This window comes from Podarcis liolepis (assembly GCF_965112155.1).
Source record: "Podarcis liolepis genome assembly, chromosome: 17".
NCBI classification, from domain to species: Eukaryota; Metazoa; Chordata; class Lepidosauria; order Squamata; family Lacertidae; genus Podarcis; species Podarcis liolepis.
In genome coordinates, this window is record NC_139571.1 from 12750642 (window position 1) to 12777667 (window position 27026).

Below are 27026 nucleotides of genomic sequence, written 5' to 3' on the forward strand. Positions count from 1 at the left end.
CAGCGAAAGCAGTGATCCCTCTTGCTGTTCTGGCTTCTGGGATAGCTGCGCAGCCTGCATGCGCTCCATAAGACGCACACACATTTTCCCTTACTTTTGAGGAGGGAAAAAGTGCGTCTTATAGAGCAAAAAATACATTATTTTATTTTTACTTTATTTGCATTTGTTCTTTACATTTCCCTCCTTGCTGGTGGAGTGACGTATTCTGCACTTAGCTTTTTTATTGTGCTCCTGCCCCTTAAAAACATAACCAGACACTGATATTTCACATCCCAGTGCTTTTGACTGCTATGCCTGCTTTTTGGCTCCTCTCTTAAATGAGCAGAAAGTAAAAATAGAGGAATAGGCTAGGGAAGCTCTTCTCAATGAAGCATTTGGCTCTCCTTTCTGAGCCCACTCTTCTTTCTTGCTCAGCGCTCATTCCATTTCATGGCTGGTTAACTAGTACAAAGGTAACTGACCTCCCTGTTAACTTCTGCTTTTGAAAGGGCACCATTTCCCTTTATTATAGTTCTCAGCAATCATTTATCCTTATCCCCAGAAGCCTTTTTCTCTGATTGCTTCTACTTTGATGCTCAGGCAATCAATATCTCTTCCCTACATAGTTAAGCAGAGTTGCTTTCTGTGTCGCTTGCATTTTCTTACAGTGTATGTTATTTTATTATGTCCTCTCGCCCTCCCTTATAACAGGCTTAAGGCACCATGGATACCTCACTGACTCTGGACTGATGTCTTCGCCACCTGGGGATCTGTACCGCATATCTTTAAGAGTACAACCACTGGACAATGAATGTGAGATCATGCACTATGAGCCATTGGACAACAAGTACTCCTCACAGCAGGCCTGGTGTGGTCAATGGACAGCAGATCCCATCTCTCAGAGTTCATGCAGGAACTCCTTGCTCTTCGTCCAGTGGTAGCACCCCAAGCCCAGCTATGGTAAACCTATCTACAAACTCCCATTTAAAGACATCTCCTGGAGGAGGCGTTGCTCCTCAGAGCAATGTGACCCATAGCAATATTCACTTCACTGCATTAAGTCCCAGGAGACAAATGGTTACAAATGGGAAGGCCCTCTACCATACACCACAACCTCCAGGGCCGCCCGCGCCACAGTTTTTGAAGCCAAAGCAGCAAGAGCATGGAAACAGTTTAATGACAAGCACAGTTAAAGGTAGGATTTGGGTGTGTGTTTTTGTAATAGTAGTGCCTTTTTTAACTTTTTACAATCTCAGTAATATTATTGCCGGGAAATGATATTTCAGACATGTTCTTTTACAGCGTGAGGAGACTTCCAAGAATACAGAGGCTTTTTATTTAATATAAGAGGCAACAGATTCCAATGGGTTCTTGTTTAAATCTGAGTTCTGGTATCTTACTTTTCTGCCGGCTTGTTTGTGCAAATAGTCCCACTTGTGTTTGATTCTTTGTTCCTTTTTACCACCATTATCCATTTCTTATTCTCCAACTAACCTAATTGCAGGTTTGGGGACTTGATTTTCCATGTGCAGTACTGCTCTGGCAGAAGTGGTGATACCAATCAGTGTTTGATTTTTAGGAGTTTTAAACTGTTTTTCTACAGAAGCTGTAATTGTATTAGTATTGATATGTTTGCTGCCCTTGGCTCATTTGGAGGGAGGTGCAGAGTATAAATCTAATAAATAATAATAAAGGTAAAGGGACCCCTGACCATTAGGTCCAGTCGTGACCGACTCTGGGGTTGCGGCGCTCATCTCACTTTATTGGCTGAGGGAGCCGGCGTACAGCTTCCGGGTCATGTGGCCAGCATGACTAAGGAGCTTCTGGCGAACCAGAGCAGCGCACGGAAATGCCGTTTACCCTCCCGCTGGAGCGGTACCTATTTATCTACTTGCACTTTGACATGCTTTCGAAGTGCCCCTATTTTCCAGGGACGTCCTTGATTTAGAGAAGTCGTCCCAGTTTCTGATTTGAACCTGAAATGTTCCACTTTTACTTAGGAATTCCCTATGTTCATAGGAGGAATGTTGGAATGGATGGAGCCATCTGAAGGCAATGCTGTATAGGGAAGGTTTTTTAATGTTTGATGTTTTATTATGTTTTTATACATATTGGAAGCTGCCTAGAGTGGCTGGGGCAACCCAACAAGATGTGTGGGTTATAAATATTAAGGTTATCATTATGAAATGGGACGTTCCTCTTTTCATCAGAGAAATGTTGGAGGGTATGCATTACTCCATCAATGCATATGTATATTCTCTTCAAAGATTTGCATGTCAAGGAATAATTTAATGATCTGATCCTCAGAGGGTATGCTTTGAATATTGGAAGAACTAGACCAAGTTCAGTATCTGGAATGCATGATACCTAAATATTAGCCAGTGATTGTTTTGGCATGACCTCAAACAATGCTCTTTTTGTACTTTCAGCATAGCTTTCCTGAAAGTTTGTTGCAGCAGGCCTAAGATTGCATTAAAATGTTCCTGAATATTGCTGAAACTATAATTTCAGTCAACATACTTTTGGTTTGCATATATTGAACTAATGCATTCACAACAAAATTCACAACAAATTGTTACAATTTCAACAACTTACTTCATGGGGAAAGATTGGAAAGAAGGCTACATAATATAAGGGAAATGTGCATACAATTTACATTCCTTTATCGATGACATCTATTAAAATGTGTCCTCATGTTTCAGAATCTCTTCATAACACAACTTTCCCCCCTCACTATGAAACAACATGTATAAGGGGTGACTAATCCAAATTAGTCACATGCAGAGTAAACCAACTGAAACCAGTGGGGCTACTCTTGAGTATGACTAACACTGCATATCACTCATAGCTCTCAGACTGCTAAGCTGTGTGAGAACAGTGAGTCAGCTATGATGATTTTTGTGCAATTGTCAAGAAAGCCTTTGAATGTGAAGAATAGTGGCATAGGTCTGTGAACAGTGTTATGTGTGCAAAAATGTTAATCAGTAAGCAGCTTGAGCCACACTTGAAATCTCTTTCACATAGTTATTATTTTACTCCTTAGGGGCATTGTTTTTTCATCTGTCACTTGGCATGGTCTGAAAAAGAAGTTCATCAGTATGCTATGGGACTCCTTGTACAAAAAGCTGGATTCCATCTTCATTTGTTTTACTCCCCACTTGCTGCCTTTAATCAGTTTCCAGTGGCTCAGTAAGCTCAACCATTGGCGATGTTTTACACTCAAGTGATTAAATGATAAATGCGTAAGTTTGTGCTCGACACACAAGGGGACTTCTTTTCAGCTCCATGCATTCCAGAAGCCTTGAAATGGTTAAACCAAACTCAAAAACAAAACAAGATTGAAATCACAAAGGGATCACAAATGGTGACTTAGAGCAATTGGCTGAGGGATTCACTTGAAGCCAATAGAAATAGGTCTGGATGAATTCCTCCAGTATTTGTGCCTCTTGCCAAAAGAACAGAATTTAGCACATAATAGTCTCTGGGCTAAATTCCTGGTGTGTGTGTGTGTGTGTGTGTGTGTGTGTGTGTGTGTGTGTAAACTTTTTGAAACCACAGTCAGAATGTGCTTGGGATTTATTTCCCTTGATTTCCATTTAAACTGAAGTGTTTATGTTATTGTTATAAAATGTTCCTTTGGCATAGGTTACTTCAGAGAACTTTTCATAGAGTGCATTCTGTGTGTTTCATACTACTGAGCCCTTGCCAGTCTAAATCTTTCAGAGGAGGCTAGTCCTTGTTTCACATACCATCCTCACAAATCCCCAGGACTAACCCTGAAAAGTTCATTGATTTCAGCAATGAGCTCTTGCCTTCTTCGCTCTTAATGTAAATCCGGACACCTAGAAAAATTAGAAAACATATCCAAAAGGCCCCAGGGCACTTGCAAACGTCTCTGCAGAGTAGTAGACTGTTCCAAAATGGATCCATTCTATACTAAACACTGCAAAATGCTTTAAACAGTGTTTTCACAGTGCCAAATATTGTAACAAATTGTTATAACCATCATGAATTGGGACAACAGAAAAGGTAAAATACTGAGAAACACCAAGAACAACTGGAGATAACTTTTATCTTCTGTTTCTAAACTATTGTAAGTTGCAGCATTCAATGTTTAAATGAATCATTTCATATTTTATATGTACTACAAAATGAGATAAATAAGCAAATGAAACTGCTATATGCTTTACAAACTACCATATTTTTTGCTCTATAAGACTCACTTTTTCCCTCCTAAAAAGTAAGGGGAAATGTGTGTGCGTCTTATGGAGTGAATGCAGGCTGCGCAGCTATCCCAGAAGCCAGAACAGCAAGAGGGATCCCTGCTTTCACTGGGCAGTGATCCCTCTTGCTGTTCTGGCTTCTGAGATTCAGAATATTTTTTTTCTTGTTTACCTCCTCCAAAAACTAGGTGCGTCTTATGGTCTGGTGCGTCTTATAGAGCGAAAAATACGTTACTAGTTCTCCCTTGTGTGGCCTAGTGGAAGCGAGCTGGCTTCATCTAACAATGCTGGTGCTGTCTTGTCTATCTGTGGTTTGGATTCAAAAGTGAACCAAAATTGAAATAATTTAAAAAAGAGGGGGTGTGTGGAATTGGAGATCACAAAGGTGACCCTGCACTCTTAATTACTTTAGTTACTTGGGGGAGTTAGCATAAATCAACAAATCCCAATTTGTTTTCAAGCAAAAGGATGTTTACTGTTACAAGCATCAGAGCAGGATTAAAATTACTGTGTGGCTTGAATCACTGAAATGCAGTAATTGCAGAAGAGAAAAATGGGTATATCAAACAAAAGTTACAGGCTACCCAGACCCACGTTATCTGGACCAAGAGCTGGGAGGTGGATCTTACTGTTGCCCTTTAAGAAGTGGGGCGAAGCACTTGGGACCTGGTGTAGTAGACGGAAGACTAGATATATGGTCAAATGCACATGATTTATGTGCTCTCTGCAGGGCCGTGTCCCAGGGAACGGTGTGGGTGGGCTTTGTTGCTGTTGCTATTTCTCCTTTCTGCCCTTGGTGTGTTGTGCTCTGAAATGGTGGTCTTGAGCAGCCTTAATGGATTCAAACTGCTGCTTGTAGAGACTTGTGCTTGTGGGGTTGTTGCTCAGGCCAGTCCACCCATGAGGAAGAGTGAAGCCCCTGTTAAGTTGTGGGTGAACATATCAGACAACACAGCCATTCTTCAAACAGCTCTTGTTTATTCACAGGCCAGAACAGAACTGAACTGAAGGGTTCAGTCAGCCTGCTTATATAAAGCTCCAGTACAACGTAACTGTAACAATTTTCTAAAACTATCCAATCACTGAACGTCACTTTCAATCCCTTATTTGCATAACTATCTACAGTATCCCCCTGTCAGCCCAGGGTGAGAACTTCAGTACATAACAGCCCCTGAGGTGGTACCCCTAAGTGGAGCCTATATCGGTGCTGAGGTGGTGTTGCAGGCAATGCGGTGCTGGTAGTGCCAGTGGCAGTGGGGTGGCGCAGTGGCAGAGGTAATGGTGCGGGTGGCATGGCAGAGTGAGGCGGCACTTCGTGCTTCGCCTCAAGCAGCAAAACGGGACACTGCACCCTTGGTGTTGCTGGTTGTGTCCTGGGGCCTTTTTTGTGGTGGCTCCTTGTTTGCAGAATGCTCTCCCCAGTGAGACTCACCTGGTGTCTTTATTACATATCTTGAGGCACCAGGCAGATACATTCCGCTTTTCCCAAGCTTTTGGCTAATTAAACAATCTGTGGCCTTTGAAATTGGGGTGGTGGTGGTGGTTATTGTTTTTGTTTGTTACTATGTTCTGTGTTTTGGTATTGTAAACCACACTGTGATCGTCAGATGATGGGCAATATAGAAATTTAATAATTAACAATAATAATGTGTTTGTGTGTGTGTGTGCTCTGTGACATCTGTGTGCATATTGTGTGTACGTTGTGCCCCAACATCACGAGTTCATTGACTGCCTCTGTACACGGAAAGCATGTGAACATTGTTGTCAACACAGCTCTTGCTTAGTTGACATTGGCATCATTTCCAGGGGCATTAAGGGAATGCCTACCATTTTTGCATTGTTTTTCTGGCTGCGTTTCCCTCCTTCCCTCCTGGACTGAACATGATTGCAGTCACTGGTCATTCAGCTTCTATAGTAGGGGTGTATCTTTGCAAAAGGTGAACATATTAATTAGGGGATGGTACAACCTGGGATGTTCTCCTGTAATTTTTGTGAACCTTTGCTGCTCTTGGCAACTTCCACACATTCTGTGAAATTATTTATTTTAAGTACAAAGTATGAAGAATAGTTGGCTTTCTTCCAAAGAAACATTTGAAAATGTTTATAAATTATGTTAAACTATCTGGCATGTGACTGGATGGAGAGGAGGAAATGGCCATTGTCTTAAACCATCCTACATTTCATGTTTGTTTGTTTGTTTGCTTTTTGTTTGGGAGATTTTATTGCTTTATGCATGTGGGACGCGAATGGCGCTGTGGGTTAAACCACAGAGCCTAGGACTTGCCGATCAGAAGGTCGGTGGTTCAAATCCCCGCAACGGGGTGAGCTCCGATTGCTCGGTCCCTGCTCCTGCCCACCTAGCAGTTCGAAAGCACGTCAAAGTGCAAGTAGATAAATAGGTACCGCTCCGTCAGGAAGGTAAACGGTGTTTCCGTGCACTGCTCTGGTTCGCCAGAAGCGGCTTAGTCATGCTGGCCACATGACCCGGAAGCTGTACGCCGGCTCCCTCGGCCAGTAAAGCGAGATGAGCGCCGCAACCCCAGAGTCGGCCACGACTGGACCTAATGGTCAGGGGTCCCTTTACCTTTATTCAGGCATAGGCTGTTGTCTGGTTGAATTGCTTCAACTGTTCATTCTTCTTTGCTGTTTCTTTAGTTTTAACTCAGTTAACTACTTTCCCAGCAGGCAAAGGCATAGCCTCCCAACATTTTTCTGATGAAAATTAGGACCTTCTTTTCCATGATGATGATGATGATGATGATGATGATGATGATTTTACTATTTTTGGCCTGCCCATCTGACTGAGTTGCCCCTGCCACTCTCTGCAGCTTCCAACATAAATAAAAACATTTAAAAAACTTCCCTATACTGGACTGCCTTCAGATATCTTCTAAAGGTTGTTACTTCTCTCCTTGGTTTAGGGGTCACATACCCTCCAACTACCCATAGTGTAATTAAAGGAGCAACCCCTTTATAGTAGTCTAGAATAAACCAATCATAACAAAAGTAGACTAACAAACAGTAACTACGGTAAGCAAAGAGTTTATAGTGATGAACATAATAGAGTGAAGGGAATATATCAAGAAGACATGCAAAAAGTACACAGGATGAGTTCTCTCCCTCTTTATTCAAGAATGTGTAAATGTGGATGACTGTTCTCCTATTGAAATTGGAAATGGCGTTAAGAATTGCCACAATTCTGCATGCTTCTTAAGTGCATAGCATATGCTGTCAATGAAGCATACCATGTATAATAATGGCACAAACATGCCATATAGGTGTTCTAAAAATATGTGCTCATTTGTAATTTCCTCTAGGAAATTATTTTCTTTTTCACACACACTACAATAAGAATAAGTTGTTTTAGTGCTGTGGGGGAGTTCAAGTATTATGTAGAAGTGAATTAGTGGTGGCAATTTTTGTTTTAGAAAAAAGGAAGCAATGTTAGATTACTTTTGAGCTCAGTTGTTTCTTGATATGAGTCTACACACAATTACACGTGGCTGCGTGTCGATTCATACGTTGAACCCACCACAAAACGAGGTTCCCCATTTTTGAACCAGTCCCTGTAGCTTCATCACCATTTTGATCTCCAGCAATTAGCAGGTGTTAATAATGCTCATCTCTATAAGATGAAAATCTTTACTAGCTGATTTTTTGCAAATCAATAAGCAGGCTAGGACAGTTAAAGGAGACAGGCCAGGCCAGTTATTTTTCTGACTGGTTGCTAAGCCAACCATGGAGAGCCTCCTGAAAACTGCATTTCCTTGGGAAATTCCCTATATGCTGCTATAGATAATCATCCACAATCCCATCGAGATTCTTCATCTCCACCAGCCATTATCTGGTCAGCCAGTAGTGGCATCATGATTCTTCATCTGTTTGCAAGCTCTCTACGGCCACAGTGGACATTAACGGCAGCCCATTGTAGTGAATGTAATGTGTGAGCTACTCTTAGATGTGTGAAACCCTCCCATTGAAAAGTATTGTGTCAGAAAAGCTCTGCTGATATTGTTTGATCTGTGATTATTATTTCACTTGAAGATGCTGGATGGGTGGGTACGTATGATATACTCCTTCACCCCCTGAACACAGCAGAACTTATTTCAGAGTAAACATGGATAGGCTTGTGCTGTCAGAGTCTACCTTGAACTAACCATGAGTGTGAAAATAATTAGATATTGCAACATCTGCAGTGTTTTATTCTACCTTCACCATAACAATAATATCCAATTAGTAATATAAATGGAGAAGAATAAAAATATAAGGTATTTGTACAAAATTTGCATTGAAAAAGGCTGTAACAATAGACTGTGGTCTTAAAGTGTTTTGTATTAAAATGCATAATTTATTGATTTGTGGGAGTGTAATATTTCCCCCCAGTTTGAATAAGGCTAGCTGAGAAACAGCAAACCAGTTTTAAAGCAAATATAACCAGTTCACATCATATACAGTAAAAGTCATCCCAAACAGTACATGAATAATCATGGGCAGATTTCTTCCACATGAATTTTGTCATGAACTCCTTCATTGTGCGGCAAACTATCAGTTCAGAAAAGGTCAGAATGATTTGAATGGATTCCTCTCAGACCACTAAAGCAAAGCTTCAGATAGATTTGCTTGAAAGGGATCAGTTTCAAAAGGTTATCTATAATTATAGTAACTATGTATTTATCTCTCTCGTTTATGCTATGTGGTATAGCCAGATTGCCAAATATGGATACATCATATTTACAGAATGTGAAATAAGAAAAAAAAAGTGTTGCAGCATTACTTTCATGCTCATACACCTCAGCATGACATCAGCATATTTAGTCTATGGACATTTCCAGACTATGTGGTTTTTGTGCAGAGAATGTGTGGCGACTACTCATTTGCTGGGTGCATTCCAGACAACATCGCCTCAGCAAGCATCTGAGATCCAATCCCATATACTCCAAACTGCAGCAAACTGTTCCCCCCCTCCTCCTTGTAAATGTACCTATTTTTCTGTTGAGTGCTGTGCAAATTGCACAAATAATAATACCACACACACACACACACACACACACACACACACACACTGTATATGCCCCCCTGATAACCCCCTCAATAAAATTCAAGGAAATAATTAACAAATTAATCAACAGTTGATTAGGGGTCTAGGGAGACCAGGCGAGTCTCTTAAATCAGAGGTTTTCAACCTTTCTGAGTCCATGGCTCCCTTGACCAACTACATTCTTTTTTGCCGCTCTCCTGTGGGGCTCAGGAGTCCAGTTATGCCTTCAGGGCTGGCAGCCTCTCACCCTTTTTCAAACACCTTCCCTTGTGGAGTGTTCCCTCAGCCTCCTCCCTTCACCATAGCTGTCAACCGTCCCTTATTTGGCAGGAAACTCCCTTATCCCAGCACCGTGTCCTGCTGTTGTCCCTTATTGATGATGTCCCTTAAATTTCCCGGGTTTCAAAGGAAGCAGCTCCTCTCCCTCCCTCCCTGCCGGTCAGGGAGGAGGGAGGCTCCAACTGTGTGCTCCCCTGCCCGCCCGCCCCCTTCCGGTCTCCATCTTCGTAGCTTGGACTTTGTTTTGCGCGAAAAGTGGTTGCTGCTTGTAGTTATTTAATTGCAGTGTTTCATCAGCTGGTGTATTGAGCAGCAACCTCTGGAAACGAAGGGCTAAAAACCGGCGCTGCTCTCCCAAATTATCTGGTCCCTTTTAACTTTGCATTTCAGCTGGTTGACTAAAATCCCTTATTTGGGCTGCTGGTCCCTTATTTTCAAATCTGTAAGTTGACAGCTATGCCCCTCTCCCCTCTCCTTGGGAGTCCTCTGGGCAGCCACTGCTGCCGCCCTTGGTCTCTGAGCTGCCCCCAAAAGAGGTGCCTCCTTACACTGCCCCACAGGGGCCTGGGACTTGTCTGTTCATTCCTAACCGCAAGGGCTGGTGAACAGTTTGGCTGGGCTCCCTTGCCCCTGCTTGGTTACTCTGAGGCTGCTTCAGCTCTTGGCAACCAGCACCCCTTGACCAGCCATTTGCCTGCAGAGCTTGTAGCCAGGACTGGTGCAGCAAAGAGCTGTAGAAGCCTTTGGGAGGCAGAGATGCAAGGGGGCATCAGAGGAGGGAGGGAAGGAAGGAAAGAGGAACAGAGGCCAGTGTTGCCCACGGTGCACCGGACCACCATTCAAGGCACCCCAGGGGGCCATGGCACACTGGTTGAAAACCATGGCCCTAAATGACCCACCCCAAAGCCCACCCACATCCTGTCAGAGGCCTGGTGCCTCCTTCCCAAAGCCCAGGAAGATTCTGCCTGTCATAGGGATGGAGCTGTGATGCTCGTGCACATAATAATAATAATAATAATAATAATAATAATAATTTATACCCCGCCCTCCCCAGCCAAGGCCGGGCTCAGGGCAGCTAACAAGCAATAATAAAAACAAATTGAATGAATACAACTTAAAAACAAAATTAAAATACAACATTAAAATATTAAAACATTAAAATATTAAAATGTAGCCTCATCGCAGGAGGAGAAAGAAAAAAGAAAGAAGGGGAGGGAATCAAATTCGCTCCAAGCCAAAGGCCAGGCGGAACAACTCTGTCTTACAGGCGCTGCGGAAAGAAATCAGATCCTGCAGGGCCCTGGTCTCATGAGGCAGAGCGTTCTACCAAGCCGGAGCCAGAGTTGAAAAGGCCCTGGTTCTGGTTGAGGCTAATCTAACTTCCTTAGGGCCCAGGACCACTAGGGTGTTGCTATTTATGGACCTTGAGGCTCTCTGTGGGGCATACCGGGTGAGGTGGTCCCGTAGGTACGAGGGTCCTAGGCCATGAAGGGCTTTAAAGGTCAAAAGTAGCACCTTAAATCTGACCCTGTACTCCACCGGGAGCCAGTGCAGCTGGAAAAGCACTGGGTGAATATGTTGCCTCTCCCCATCACCCTTGCAAGCTGGCACATCTGGCTCTAACTGTTTCCCACGAAAAATATCACCACACGCCACTGATCACAAGACGCAGCGCACACACACCATTGGAATGGCAATGCCCATCAATGGGGGGGGAGCCCCCTTAAATATTTTATTGGGGAGGGGCCAAAGGGATCTCGGCCCCTAGGAGTTCTTACTGTATCACTCTGTCATTTGCGACAAGAGTTTAAATAATGCAATATGTATGTTTTCTGTATGCTCCTGGTGATTTTTTGTTTTTCTGTGTAAGCTTTTCCAGAATATGATGTATCTTTTTCTATGTCTTCTGCAATCTTGAACATACACCAATCGTTAAGTACGAGGAAATTTATTCACTGGTATGTCAAAATAGCCGCATGGCCAATGCTGTGCAGATTGCTCAGCCCAAAGAACCGCTGTGGGAATGAATCACAAATGAGAGGATCACAGCTATCATAAAGATATTTGACATCATTTGACACATTAAATACGGCCCATGGACACGTTGCACAATTGCCTTCAAAGCAGTCTTTGATTTTTGTAAAATCCATTTGAATCAAATTGTGATGGCAGAACATGTACAACATCCTACATAGCAGTTCTTAGTATTATTATTATTATTATTATTATTATTATTATTATTATTATCATCATCATTATTATTTTACAGTTGAGATTTCAGTTTATATTCCTGTCAGGGAACTGACATCAGAGCGAGAGGCAAAGGGGAGGCTCCCAGATTCTGCGGGCGAAGGACCCAGCACCAGGGGGAGAAGCAGCTCGGTAGAGGAGGAAGGAAATCAGCGCAACACCAGGGATAAAGGGGGGCAAATGGGGGAAGCGGAGGGAGAGCTCCGGGATTCTTCTCTGGAGATCAGTGAGGAGAGCACAGGCCCTCCACTACCCACGCCCTCCCTGCGCAGAAGACTCCCGCGCAGTGAGAGAAGGAGGCGACTGGGAGTCAAACAGCTTTTATGCTGGAAAAGGTTTAAGAAACGCCCACAGACAGATTCTGCCAGCGACTGAGACAGCCACACGGAGATGGGCTGCGCAGTCAGAACGGTTTAACCAAGGCAATTAAGCCTAGAGAGACGGCAGTTTACGCACGAGTAACTCATACCCATTACAATTCCTTAAGGCTGAACAGTTTAAACAATGAAAAGGTTTGCAGTTGTACTGTAATGCCATTGTGCCAAAATGGAAATTTGTTCTACGTGCATGAGGCAAGAAAGATACATATTTTAATCTATCCAAAAATACATTTCATAAATTTATCCAGTTATATTTTTGGCTCAGCTATATCCTATTTTTTTTTACTTATTTAATTTAATTAATTTTCTCATATGTGTATCCCACTTTCTGGGTCAAAACGGCAACAACCCTGCTTTGGGGTATATGTGATTTCCAATGGGAAACCAGCACATCCTAAATCAATATTTAGGATGGTCATCTGTTCCACTTTACAGAGAACAGTCCTTTGTTTGAAGGGATGACTTGAGGATGGTTATATATTTGAAGGAGAGTCTAGTCCAAATCCAGTTTACAGATGAAGCAACCATGACAAGGGTGGGCAGAGCAGGGGCCTTGAAGCTGCCCATCAACAGTTAGACCATAGGTAGGCAAACTAAGAAGGGACGCGGGTGGCACTGTGGGTTAAACCACAGAGCCTAGGGCTTGCCGATCAGAAGGTTGGCAGTCCAAATCTCCATGACGGGATGAGCTCCCGTTGCTCGGCCCTGCTCCTGCCAAGCTAGCAGTTCAAAAGAATGTCAAAGTGCAAGTAGATAAATGGGTACCGCTCCATGCGGGAAGGTAAACAGCGTTTCCGTACGCTGCTCTGGTTCACCAGAAGCGACTTAGTCATGGTGGCCACATGACCTGGAAACTGTACGCCAGCTCCCTCGCCCAATAAAGCGAGATGAGCACCGCAACCCCAGAGTCAGTAATGACTGGACCAATGGTCAGGGGTCCCTTTACCTTTACCTTTACCTTAGGCAAACTAAGGCCCAGGGGCCAAATCTGGCCCAATCACCTTCTAAATCCAGCCCATGGATGGTCTGGGAATCAGTGTGTTTTTACATGAGTAGAATGTGTGCTTTTATTTAAAATGCATCTCTGGGTTATTTGTGGGGCATAGGAATTTGTTCATATTTTTTTTCTTCAAAATATAGTCCAGCCCCCTCACAAGATCTGAGGGACAGAGGACTGGCCCCCTGCTGAAAAGGTTTGCTGACCCCTGAGTTAGACCTTGGCTGGTGCACAGATCTGGCTTCAGTGTCTCCAGGTTACAGTCATCTCCACTGTGATGAAATGTAGATTTGCATCAAAACATAAAAATCAGCAAATGATTTTTGCAAATCTGTATCCTCTTTTTTTGGTGATGCATTTTCTCTTTTTTGGCATTGAATAAGTGGCTATACAAAGTATTACGATAGAAAACTATATTTTAAAAATTAGCTGCAGCCCAATTGATCTGGGGTGAAATTTTAATTGATTGGAAAGTATTAAGATGTTACAGCGCTAATTTTAACAGCTCACAAAAGCACATGCGTACAATAGCTATTTATACACGTCCATCTCTGTAACTCTTCATATTCTCCCACCATTCATTCTTTGCAAATTGTGTTTCGTTTTGGCATTTCCAATATTGTTTCCTCGCAGCCATTATATGAAAAGTGGTTCAGGGGCCAGTTTCAGATTCTAAACAATGCATATTCTGAGTAAATAGCATTGGGGGGGGATCTGTGGTTTAAGATGTTATTTCAAATAAATACGGTAATTTCTGGCAAGAAGGAAGGCTGAGGCCAGGAACAGAAGTAGCCTTTACAAGGTCTGAGGTATTCAAAATGGCCTTAATCCTACCTCTTTTTCTCACTGGCTTTGTGGATGGTAAGTCAGCCCACTTAAACATAAAGGAATGAGCTGCCACTATACGTGTGTGTGTGTGTGTGTGGATGTGCACACCGCAGTAACAAAAGTCCACAGAAATTTCAATTAATTAGCATGCTTTGGGCTAATGAACTGATAGCAATGAAAGAAAAATGCTGATTAGACATACGTAGGAACAATGTGGGTTTTAAATATTTGGGTCTCTTTGTATGATTTTTCCAGTTTGTTTCTCTGAGATGTCAAGGATCAAGTATGAAAAGACATGTGTAAGTCTTTGTTTAGTTCAAGATGCATTAACATCTAGACTTTTAAGGAGCTAAAAAAGAAAATAAAATGGGCCCTTTCTTTCTTTCTTTCTTTCTTTCTTTCTTTCTTTCTTTCTTTCTTTCTTTCTTTCACCGTCCGTAGAGTGTTACAGTTAAGCAACTTCAGCTTCAATAGGAGCAAGTACAAAGAAAATTTAGCCAAAAATTATGAATTACTCATAAACTCTTTTCTGCATCTTCCCACTCTAAACACTCATCCGTGTCCACAACCACAACATACAATAAAGTGTGGAATATGCTTAGCAGCCACTTAGCAATGATGTAAAGGTAAAGAGACCCCTGACCATTAGGTCCAGTCGTGACCGACTCTGGGGTTGCGGCACTCATCTCGCTTTATTGGCTGAGGGAGCCGGCATACAGCTTCCAAGTCATGTGGCCAGCATGACTAAGCCACTTCTGGCAAACCAGAGCAGCGCATGGAAATGCCGTTTACCTTCCCGCTGGAGCGGTACCTATTTATCTACTTGCACTTTGACGTGCTTTCGAACTGCTAGGTTGGCAGGAGCAAGGACCGAGCAACGGGAGCTCAACCTGTCGTGGGGATTCGAACCGCCAACCTTCTGATCGGCAAGCTTTAGGCTCTGTGGTTTAACCCACAGCGCCACCCGCGTCCCTTAAGCAATGACTTAGCAGCCACTTTATCCTACCTAAATGATACCATAGGAATGTCTACATTTTACCCCTTTAAAGCGTTGTGTTTTTGTTTCTGTAAACTCTACAAAATGTAGTGTGCAGCCATGTGTGCATGGATTTGTGTGTGAGAGAAAAGATCAATGGGTCTTGCATAAGAGACCCTCCAGAGGTTGGCTCATTCCAGTCATTTAGTACAGAATATCAGTACAGCAGTTCATCAGATCGTACAGAACGATATTGCTGTTGTAACAGCGAATAACTCACATTTTAAAACTTGGTGCTACAGCCTGCTGCCTGCTTCTCCACTGGTATAGCAAAGCAGCCACAGGGCAGCTGAAGGATTTGCTGATAACCTCCTTTTGAGAAATGCTAAGAGGTATCACGTAGAACACCTGTGAAGATGTAATATTGTCTTTGTCAGTTTTGGTTTCTCTCACCACCCAATTTCCCCCAAGTTTAAATTTAGTTCATCCCATTTTCACATTAGTTTGTGATTAAAAACAAAAAATCCACACCAAAATTTGAATTCCTTTCTCCTAATATACACATTTTCCTATGCAATGTTACCTAGTATATGCATTTCCCCCAAGCAATTTCCACAAATATAACGCATTTTTCTTATTTCCAACAATAAACATTTTTAGGCCCGCATTTTCCTAATATTTGCTTTTTTCATATGCAGTCTTTGGTTGGAGTACTGCATCACAAATTTTGGAGACATGCAATTTCCTAAGTGTAGCTGCGTTTCAGTTTGCATATGGATTTGGGAAGTAGAAATTAGATAGAATTTTGATTATTATATGGCAGTCCAGCCCTTCTTCATAAGAACTGACCAGAGCTCCATTATTGCAGGAGTACAAATAGCTCATTTCTGCTACTGCAAGTAAAATACTCTCAGAATAGCCTTTTAGATGAAAAATAACAACCCGACTTCTCTAGTGCTGAGATGTGCCAAAGCACTGGAACCATGTTCGACAGTTGTACATAGATTTCTTCATGAGCCTGGAAGCACAAAACACTGGGTTGCACTTAAGGCTGTTAAATTTACCAAAACAAACACTGCAGTTGTCTCTGCATAAGTATGACCTAAGAACTCTGCTGTCTTAATACAGAATTATTTTAAGATTATTTAAATCTAAGAAAACCAAATGTGAAAAGCACCTTATTTCCATTGAGAAAATATTCCTTTTTCCAAGTCTTTTTTTGCATACAGTTTCAAGCTCGAGCTGCTATAGAAAACTCATCTTTGAAAGTTCCCAATATGCACGCTTGAAATGTATATAACAGTTAACAAGATTATCACTTGAAGAAACAGTTTATTTTTTTCTGTAAAGTTTTTTTAAGGCAAGGAAATGTATTGATATTTAATTAAGCATGAAGCTCTCAAATGAACCATGGAAGCAATAGCTAAACTAATTAACGGAACATAAAGGCTTTCAGAATAAATATGTTATGTGGGCTGTATACTTATTATTTCTGCCTGATTAAATTGACACCCGGGATAAAATTCTCATGTAAGCTTTTCAGAAAGACAGTGTTAAATCTTTCCCCCCTTAATGTTGGGATAGAAAAGAAAATCTCCATTTATAATTCTGGCAAGCCTGGATGGCATATTTAACTCAAGCACATCAGGTTTTAATTTAGGATCCTTTTGTAATGCATTGAAGCAAAACATGACAGGGAGCTTCTTGTCACCTCTAGCTATTTGCATTTCTATTTACATGAGGCACAGTTTCCTCTAATTCTTTTGATGTTGTGGCATGCAACCTTCCCCTTTCTAGTAGCAAGGTTTAAGGGCTATTTTAATTTGATTGCAGATATTTGCTGCTTAAGAACAGTGGTGATCTACTATTGGACTTGGGTGCCTCCAGGCTGACAGTATTTTGCGGGAGGGATTCAAGAACACACTGTCAGTTTAGGTTTGCACTGTTAAAGTGGATTAAAGGGCTTTGTTGGCCTAGTACACCGCATGCCTAGGGAGAGGCTCCCTCCAACCAAATACCGTATTTTTCTCTCTATAAGACGCACATTTCCCCCTCCAAAAATTAAGGGGAAATGTGTGTGCATCTTATGGAGCGAATGCAGGCTCCTTGGCTTCAGCGATAGCAACGCAAAGCCTCCGAAGCTCAGAGGGAGCGCTCCCGCCATGCTCCAGAGGCTTCGCCTTGCTTTCGCTGAAGCCTGGAGAGTGAGAGGGGTCGGTGGGCACCGACCCCTCTTGTTCTCTAGGCTTCAAAGATAGCCGCCTGAAGCCTCCGGAGCACAGCAGGAGCTCCCACCATGCTCCGGAGGCTTCGGGTTCCTTTTGCTGAAGCCAGGAGAGCAAGATTCTCCTGACTTTGGGTTGCCTTCACTGAAGACGAAGGCAATGGGGGAGAGGGAGAGCTGCACAGCGCCCCTTCAGCTAAGCGGGAGGAGAAATAGAAGGGGCTCCGTTTCTCCTGCCGCTTCGCTGAAGGGGTGCTGCGCAGAGAGGGGGAGAATTATTTTTTTCTTGTTCTCCCCCTCCAAAACAAGGTGCGTCCTATGGTCGGGTGCGTCCTATAGAGCGGAAAATACGGTAACTGCTGCACACATGCCTTTTGCACCACACGGATCTCACTGCCACCTCCAGCGGTGACTTGATCAGAAGAAAGGCAGGTAAGTGGTGCATTCGCACGGCACCATCTCCAGATTTCCCCAGACATAAGGCAGCCCTACATTAGTTTCACCCACTGCTTAGGTGAACACTGTGTCCAACATGGGCTTCTGAGTCGTCCATATGTTGCATGTCATTCCCTCCTTCTTTTTCTCATTCTTTCCTGAAGAAGAGGGTGGAACTGTCAAACCAAACTGGAGTTCCAGCTGAGAGTGCACGATTCAGAGTAGGGCCCTTCAGAGCTGAAAGTAGCCTAATCAAAGTCCTGTATCTGACATTTGTGAGCTTCTAGCTTCTGTGTTCTTTCATTGGGGAATGTAAAGGTAAAAGGGACACCCGGACCATTAGATCAAGTCGTGGCTGACTCTAGGGTTGCGGCGCTCATCTCGCTTTATTGGCTGAGGGAACCGGCGTACAGCTTCCGGGTCATGTGGCCAACATGACTAAGCCGCTTCTGGCAAACCAGAGCAGTGCAAGGAAACGCCATTTACCTTCCCGCCGGAATGGTACCTATTTATCTATTTGATGTGCTTTCGAACTGCTAGGTTGGCAAGAGCTGGGACCGAGCAAAGGGAGCTCACCCCGTAGCGGGATTTGAACCGCCGGCCTTCTGATCGGCAAGTCCTAGGCTCTGTGGTTTAACCCACAGCACCACCCGCATCCCTTATTGGGGAATGTCGTTTCCCCCAACTACGAAGCCCTCACCCATGGGCTTGGCCATGTTTTCACACTTAAATTTTATAACAATTAATGATACAAATCTCATTCATCGTGTTATTTACAATTTTTCTCCCTCCCCTCCTCTGGACTCAACTCCCCCTCTGCTGAGTTATTTAGTTTTATTTATCGTATCCTGCTTTTTCTACACAAAAATAAAATCCCTTATTATTTCTCTAAAATACCTGTTACTCAAATGAAGTTGTGAAAGTTTATTCAAATCCTTCCAGTGAATCCAGTCCATTCTGTTGCTTCTGCAAATAAACTGTAAATGGTTCCCAGACTCTTTTGAAGTCCTTTTTGTCCTTCTCTCGTAGTTTGTCTGTTAGCTTAGCCAATTCTGCATAGTTCATCAGCTTTTCTTGCCATTGTTCCTTTGATGGTATTTCTTCCGTCTTCCAATATTGTGCAATCAAGATTCTTGCCTCTGTTGTAGCATACATAAATAATGTCCATTTTTCTTTTGGTAGCTCTTGATTTGAGATACCTAACAAAAAGGCTTCAGGGTGTTTGACAAAATTCATTTTAAACATTTTTTTCAATTCATTGTATATCATTTCCCATTATTTGTAATGCATTTGCATTCCCACCACATATGATAAAATGTTCCTTCCTTTTCCTTACATCTCCAACATCTGTTATTTTCTTTCCTAAACATCTTTGCCATTTTCACTGGTGTGATATACCATCTATACATCATTTTCATGCAATTCTCTCTTAATAGTATGCAATCTGTGAATTTTATATCAACTTTCCATAATTTCCCCCAACTTTCAAGTTGGATGTTGTGTCCCACATCCTAAGCCCATTTAATCATAACTTATTTAACCTCTTCATTTTTAGCTTCCCACTCTAAAAGATACTACTATATATGCTTTTTTAAACAATTTAACATTCTCTCCCACTATTTTTTTTTTAAATCTGGAGATTGTATAACTAAACCCCTTTTTCTTGTCTTCTCTTCCTTAAAAAAATCATTTAATTGCCTATGGTGTAATCAACTTTGTAAATAGTCTTTCAGCTCATCATACTCTTTTAATTTGAGTTTACCCTCTTCTTCTGTTAATAACTCTCTATATGTCAACCAGCTTACTGTTTTGGTCAACTTAAGTGAAAATGCTTCAGTGGGTGACAGCCACCATGGTGTTTTCTGCTCTAACAGATCTTTATATTTCCCCCACACTCTTATTAATGACTTTCTTATTATAGGGCTTGAAAAACATTTATGTATTTTCCCTTTCCTGTAAATATGAGTGCCAGCCAAATCTATTGTCATGTCCTTCTAATTCTAACTCTTCTTCTTTTTCTAATTTTATCCAATCCCGTATCCAAACAAGACATGCTGCTTCAAAATACAATTTCAAATAGGTGTATTTTTAAAGCACTATCAGTTGCAAATACTAAAAAGCAATTGAATGACCATATTAAAAACACTGAATCAGAATAACTTAAAACCATTTTAAAACACAAGAGGGGAAGAAAATATACAACACCCACCATGAGAAGACCCTGGCACAGCAGCCAATGAGTGGCCAAAGGCCTGTCTAAACAAAGAAGTAGTTCACTGTCAGCAAAAGGGAAGCAGAGAGAGGGCCAGCTAGCCTCCTGTGGAAGGACGTTCCAAAGTCTGTGCTCTCCTGGGATAACAGCTGCATCTCTGCACAGCGCTGGCTGAGAAAACCTTATTCCCGCAGCTATAAGATGCATGACTGAGTACCTACATTGGCTCCCAGTACGTTTCCAAGCACAATTCAAAGTGTTGGTGCTGACCTTTAAAGCCCCTAATGGCCTCGGTCCACTATATCTGAAAGAGTGTCTCCACCCCATTGTTCTACCCGGACACTGAGGTCCAGCACCGAGGGCCTTCTGGTGGTTCCCTCACTGCGAGAAGCCAAGTTACAGGGAACCAGGCAGAGGGCCTTCTCGGTAGTGGCGCCCTCCCTGTGGAACGCTTTCCCATCAGATGTCCAAGAGAACAACAACTACCAGACTTTTAGAAGACATCTGAAGGCAGCCCTGCTTAGGGAAGCTTTTAATGTTTGATGTATTACAGTGTTTTAATATTTTTTTGGAAGCCGCCCAGAGTGGCTGGGGAAGCCCAGCCAGATGGGTGGGGTATAAATAATAACTACTTCTTCTTCTTCTTCTTCTTCTTCTTCTTCTTCTTCCACATGAAGTTCCTTTGACAGCTGTCCTTCCACACACTTTGAAGTGTATTTCAGCAGCCATAAGGCTTAGACATTTCATTTAAAGATTACATGAAAGCTGAGATTCTCGCGCTTCAAACACTGACTGCATGCAGGACCTTAAACTGGCAATAGTATGGCATACAGAAATGCGCTCTAGTACAAATTACTAAGTGGACTGGCATGATTTTATTATAATGCTTTAGTAAATTGGGATCTTGGAAAAACAGTTAGGTCAACTGCCCTTGGTTGTGCCAGCTATGAATTTTGCAATGTGGAAAAATTATTGTGACCCATTAGAATGCTGGCACCAATAATTGCTTCATATGTGTGTCTTATAAGATTAATGGCAAAACTGAGGAATTTTGTGTGATATGTGAAGAATGCATCGCTTATCTGAAGACGAGCAGAGATGTGCAATGTAAGGTTGGGTGATATTGCTAGGGAGGGTTTGTGGGAGGTGAAATGCTATAACAGGCCAACATGTTCTTTTTGTAGAATATTTACCGGTAATCCATCATTTAGCTTGCTGTTCATAAGTACAAAGTAACTTTCCATCACTTTAAAATAAGATAAAGTATGTACTAAAAATATTCACAGGATCTCTTCAAATGTGACTTTGTGCACCCTGCTTTACCTCGAAGTCTTGGATAGTATTTTCCTGTTTAATTACCTCTCCCAAATTGCCCCATAATAATAATAATAATAATACTTTTCCCCTTGTCATATCCTCCCCTTCTTGTTATATTTTGATTTTTCCCTTGTCTCTCATTTATTCCTGTGCTCTTCATGCATTTGCCATGCTTGGGTATCCAGATCAGTCTAGGAATAAGAAACACAATGGCAGGTTTCAGTGCCTTCTGGATATGCCTTCGAGTTTACTGCTTGCCATACAAGCTGTAGAACAGATTTGCACAATTAGATCTATTTGCTTATAGGCACCTTGCCTAATGTTAAAGTAGCAGGCTTTATAAAAGCGGGATATAAATAAACAATGTTCCCCAGAATCAGGACTAAAAGCAGCTTGCAAAAATTAAAACAACACAGATGAACCACAGAAAGCTAAAAACATGCACAAGATGATAATACTTAAAACATAGTTAAATTATAACAGAATTACAGCAATATAAAAACAGATATGTTAAAATACAGATATTAAAGACTGCACTATTAAAAGTCCTTTGCCTTAAAAGAGTCAGTTACCAAAAGCCTGTTGGAATGAAACCGTCTTCACCTGCTAGCAGAAGCACAACAAGGAGGAAGCCAGGCAGCTCTGTTTTATAATTAATTAACATATAATTAATTAACAATTTGGATATTCAGTTAAACTTTATAATTACATTGAACTCTTAAGTAATATAATATGCACATTTGTCTGGGAATAAGCCTCATTTGAACTCAATGGGGATTCAGTGGCCCCTTGCCCACTTTGATGTTTTCTTGAGCTTTGTATCTACCGTATTTTTCGCCTTAGTTTTTTGGGGGGGAAATAAAGAAAAAAAATTATTTCCCCCCCCCCAGGCGTGGGGCTGGGGCGGGGGAAGCCCGAGCTTCCCCCAACCCCAGCCCCCAGAACAGGCTGCTATCCGCAAGCCTTGGGAGCCCGGTGGGAAGTCGCGCCGGGCTCCCAAGGCTTGCGGAGAACTTCCTGAAGCCTGGAGAGCGAGAGGGGTCGGTGCGCACCGACCCCTCTCGCTCTCCAGGTTTCAGTGAAAGCCTGCACTCGCCCCATAGGACGCACACACATTTCCCCTTCATTTTTGGAGGGGAAAAAGTGCATCCTATAGGGCGAAAAATACGGTAGTTTTGTATTTAAAAGCTCATGAAAGTTTGTAACATTCCCAGAATATTGTGTCGATAAATGGAATCTAGGGCTCTTAATGGGTATATATTTTGTGGATGAATTTTGTTGTTGTTGTTGTTGCACCTAAAGACTAAGACTACAGTCCTAACTCTACTTACCTGGGAGTAACCCACTGAATTCAATATGGCTTACTTTTGAGTAGACATGGTTAGAATTGCACTCTAACAATTTTATTGTGGTGCAAACTTACGTGACAACACACTTGTTACTCTGTATAGTGTAACAGGAATCTGTTACTTTTACTGCAACATATTAAGTTAGTCCTTGTCAGGAATTAACTTTGTTTATATATTCTTAGACTTATTTTCTATTAATCTGAATACATACATATATAACTTGCTTTATCCCCTTATACTGAATTAATTAATTATGGTCTACTCATAGATGCTGTAATGCTAGAGAAAACTAAAGAAAGTTAAAAAAAGAAAAACATTCCCACTGCTCATGTTAAATATTAACAAGCAAGTGTGGTTAGCCAATAACTTCTTCCTTATGCAAAATATCTGTTAAAAACCCCAAACAATTTTTCAGGAAAGAGTTTCTGTTAATGGCATGTTGATAATGCAAGTAAAACATAGAACAAATATCATAAGGGGAAGTAAAGTTTGCCTTTAGTTTTGATATATGGGGTATTCCCTGCTCCCAAGGCATTCTTACCTAGTTTCGGTGTTTGCATTTAACTAAACTCAGCAACTAAACAGTATTTCCACAGAAGGAGGTGATCTCATTACTGCCTGCTTTGAACCAGCCAACTTAATTACCTGCACAGAATTGTTTGCGCTGGTCAGCGCTGGATAATTTCTTAGCCTAGTTCCACGTGAAGAGAGGCATTGTTCTTTGTGCTGCTTCGCCAGTCTCTTATAGGCATTGCTGAAAGCATATGCCTGATTACTTCATGGCACTGAACTGCAAATAGGCCTTGGAAATTAATGCTGTCTAACTGGCTATGAATGCACTGGAAAGCAAAATCCAAAGGAAACTGCCTTTTGCAAGAGATGACGCACTGAGAATCACTGGTTACTTTATGAGCATACCACTTCCCATACAAAAAAATAAATTAATAATATAAATCCTGCCTCTCCCGTTGTGTTGAAACTGTTCGAAAAGTAATAAATATCATTTTTAAAAATAAATAAATCCTGCCTCTCCCAGATCAAAGGAATGAGCCATCAGACACTGTAACCCATATATGACTGACCAGAGGAAGTGAATCATATGAGACTTATTGCCCTTAGGAATCTATTGGTCACCATCAAATTTTAGTCTGGCTCTAGCTGCTGGTACTGGCTCCTCCTAAGCTTGAGCAGGACTTGAAACTCCTGCTGGGAGGCAGCTTAGATTCTCAGAAGTGTACTGATATACTGTCCTGCCAATATTCAAAAAACCAAAGCAAAGGCTAGGTCATACTCACTGCCCAGCTCAGGGTTTGAGGCAATTTCTTCTGCCATAGTTTTATTTTGATGTGTATAAATGCATCTACTGTATATAGTAATTTCCACAGTGATTGTAGATTGTGGAACACTGCATTGCAATGAAGAAAAGGTCCTGGAATATTCAGCTCTGCAAGCAAACCTTCCACATATTCAGGAATTCCCTTTGCAGAGCACAATGGGGAAGTTTACCACATCAGTTTAATATGTACAGAAAAGTACTTTGGGCAGCACTTAGGGTATTTTTTATGATTTAACGTACGCAGACATAAAGAATATGCATGTATCTATTTCTATACGTGATCACAGCCTGGGGGTTTACATGACTCCAGATAAGCAGAGCAAATAATAATAATAATAATAATAATAATAATAATAATAATAATAATAATAAAAATTATATGTACCCCACCCATCTGGCTGGGTTTCCCAAGCCACTCTGGGCAGCTTCCACAAAGACCAAAAATACACTAAGATGTCACATGTTAAAAACTTCCTTGAACAGGGCTGCCTTAAATAGAAGCAGGGAGGAGGCCTTGCCCAGTGCCACGCAGTTCCAGTGGCCACGGCTCCTCCTCTCTCCTGCTCACGAGGAGCCTGCCTTTGATACTTTGCCGCGTTTGGCTCAGCCTCCTCCGCCCATTCAATATTGGGGAGGGGGCTGAGCCTCCTGCTAAGGAATATTGAGGGGGCTGACAACACCTCTGGCCCTTAGAGTTGGAGAGTCTGCCTTTCTACTTGCTTACATTGAAATGCACTTGCTGTTTTACTGCCCATTCATGCTTTGAACTTCCAGCAACCCCCTTTTGTTTTAACCACCCTGAACAATTTGGTATCATTAGCAAACTTGGCTTCCTTGCTGCTCACACCTAATGACTTGTGTGTGTGTGTGTGTGTGTGTGTTCAATTGTTTTTTAATGATTGCTTTCCCCGTATCTTTTTAGCTGTTTCTATTTTAGCTAAAAGGGACGCGGGTGGCGCTGTGGGTTAAACCACAGAGCCTAGGACTTGCCGATCAGAAGGTGGGTGGTTCGAATCCCCACGACGGGGTGAGCTCCCGTTGCTCTGTCCCTGCTCCTGCCAACCTAGCAGTTCGAAAGCACGAAGTGCAAGTAGATAAATAGGTACCACTCCGGCTGGAAGGTAAACGGCATTTCCGTGCACTGCTCTGGTTTGCCAGAAGCGGCTTAGTCATGCTGGCCACATGACCCAGAAGCTGTACGCTGGCTCCCTCAGCCAATAAAGCAAGATGAGCGCCGCAACCCCAGAGTCGGCCACGACTGGACCTAATGGTCAGAGGTCCCTTTAATTTATTTTAGCTATAAGCTGCTTTTGAGTCCCTTTCAGGGGGAAAGGCTGGGTATTATTATTTTTTTATTATATAATCAAACTACAAAATACATGTCCCAGTGCCAATCTTTGGGGGGACTCCGCTTATACATCTGTCCATTTAGTTCTGCTTCCTGTTCTTTAACCAGTTACTGATACAGAAGAGGGCTTACCATATTCTGTGGCTGCAGAAGTCATTGATGAGGTCCTTCAACAAAAGCTTTTTGAAAGCTTATATACACAATGTCAACTGGATGACCTTTGTCTGTATACTTGCTGTTACTCTCAAGGAACTCCCTAATGCAGTGGTTTTCAACCAGTGTGCCATGGCACCCTGGGGTGCCTTGAATGATGGGGTGCCATGAATGATGCACCGTGGGCAACACTGGCCTCTGTCTCTCTTCCCTTCCCTCCCTCCTCTGATGCCCTCTCCCATTTCTGCCTCTCAAAGGCTTGTGCAGCTGTTTGCAGGAATTGTAGGGAGATTAGGCGATGTTGGATATTTATTGTTCATTCATTCATATTTGTTTGTATGAGACTCTTGAGAGTCCCATGGACTGCAAGAAGATCAAACCGATCCATTCTGAATGAAATCAGCCCTGAGTGCTCACTGGAAGGACAGATCCTGAAGCTAAGGCTCCAATACGTTGGCCACCTCATGAGAAGAGAAGACTCCTTGGAAAAGACCCTGAAGTTGGGAAAGATGGAGGGCACAAGGAGAAGGGGACGACAGAGGATGAGATGGTTGGACAGTGTTCTCGAAGCTACCAACATGAGTCTGACCAAACTGCGGGAGGCAGTGGAAGACAGGAGTGCCTGGCGTGCTCTGGTCCATGGGGTCACGAAGAGTCGGACACGACTAAACAACAACAATGTTATGTTGATGTATATGTTACATCAAGCAAGTTAATCCTGCAATTTCCATTGCATGTCCACTTTCCTTGTTACCAAAAGTCTGATTTTGGAATGGTTGGGAATGGGCTTGTTGTGCAACACCATCAACTCAACTTTACTTGCACTGTATGAATTTCTCAGTACATGACTGAATTCCACCAAAAAAATAGTAGCAAGCTGAAAGTGCCCTTAATTACAACCAGCAGAAGTATTGCCACAAGTACCTTTCACCGGATCAAGGCCATTAGTTTGTGTGTTGCTGAGTATTCAAATTGGAATGATTGGACCAGTTAAAAACAAATGTCATATTTTTAAAGGCCTTGTCAATCTGATCCTCTTGTACCACTTGGTCCCATTTTAAACAGCACATAATCACACAGGCCCATAATAACACCTCTTCCCCAGTTTTGAGAAGTGGCATATTGTGTAATTGGTTCCTTTACTGGATATGAGAAAGCAATTTTGAAGGCAAAGGATTTACTAATTTGTGAGAGATATGAACTTATTTGTTAGGGGTAAAATTTAATAAGAATCAAATTACTTAGGTTGCAGCAGTGAAGAAAATAAAAATCTGTATGAAAGCCACATTCTTTTGACGATCATTGTGGAATTTGGTTGCGTGTAAAACACAACAGGGGCTTAGATATTAACTAACTACTGAGGAGAAACAGCAAAATAGGCAAGCTGAGGAATGAGGAACTGGACAGATTAAAACATTTCCTCCAAGTATTTTTGCTGTTTGCATTTGTTAATTATTAATGCCTAATTATTGACAAAAGACAGTTTTAATTTATGTGTAGCACATCAATTTGAAATGAAACACTGCTTATTTCCGATACTCCATTTCGTAGGCTCTGACAGTGTATTCTCATTGACGTCATAAAGGTGGCACCTGAATGGCTCTGGTGTGGCTGAGATAAAACCATGTCAGCCAACACATTTTTTTAAAATGTTAGAAAGATGAAAATATTCCTTGCCAGCTAAGATTGCAGTCCTGGGAAT

The 27026-nt window shown here is 42.1% G+C and overlaps 1 protein-coding gene across 3 annotated transcripts in view; it reads left to right on the plus strand.

Annotated features, from left to right (window-relative positions):
* The window catches only part of GLIS3 (GLIS family zinc finger 3), a 193619-nt gene that overhangs the window by 15316 nt on the left and 151277 nt on the right, over positions 1-27026 (plus strand). For 2 of the 3 annotated variants that reach the window (XM_083483316.1, XM_083483315.1), the window contains one exon: positions 691-1174. The exons of the other annotated variant lie outside the window; for it this stretch is intronic. In XM_083483316.1, the coding sequence (XP_083339442.1) occupies positions 787-1174 (388 nt within the window). In that variant the 5' untranslated portion in view covers positions 691-786. The remainder of the gene's footprint in view (positions 1-690; positions 1175-27026) is intronic. 3 annotated transcript variants of the gene reach the window in all.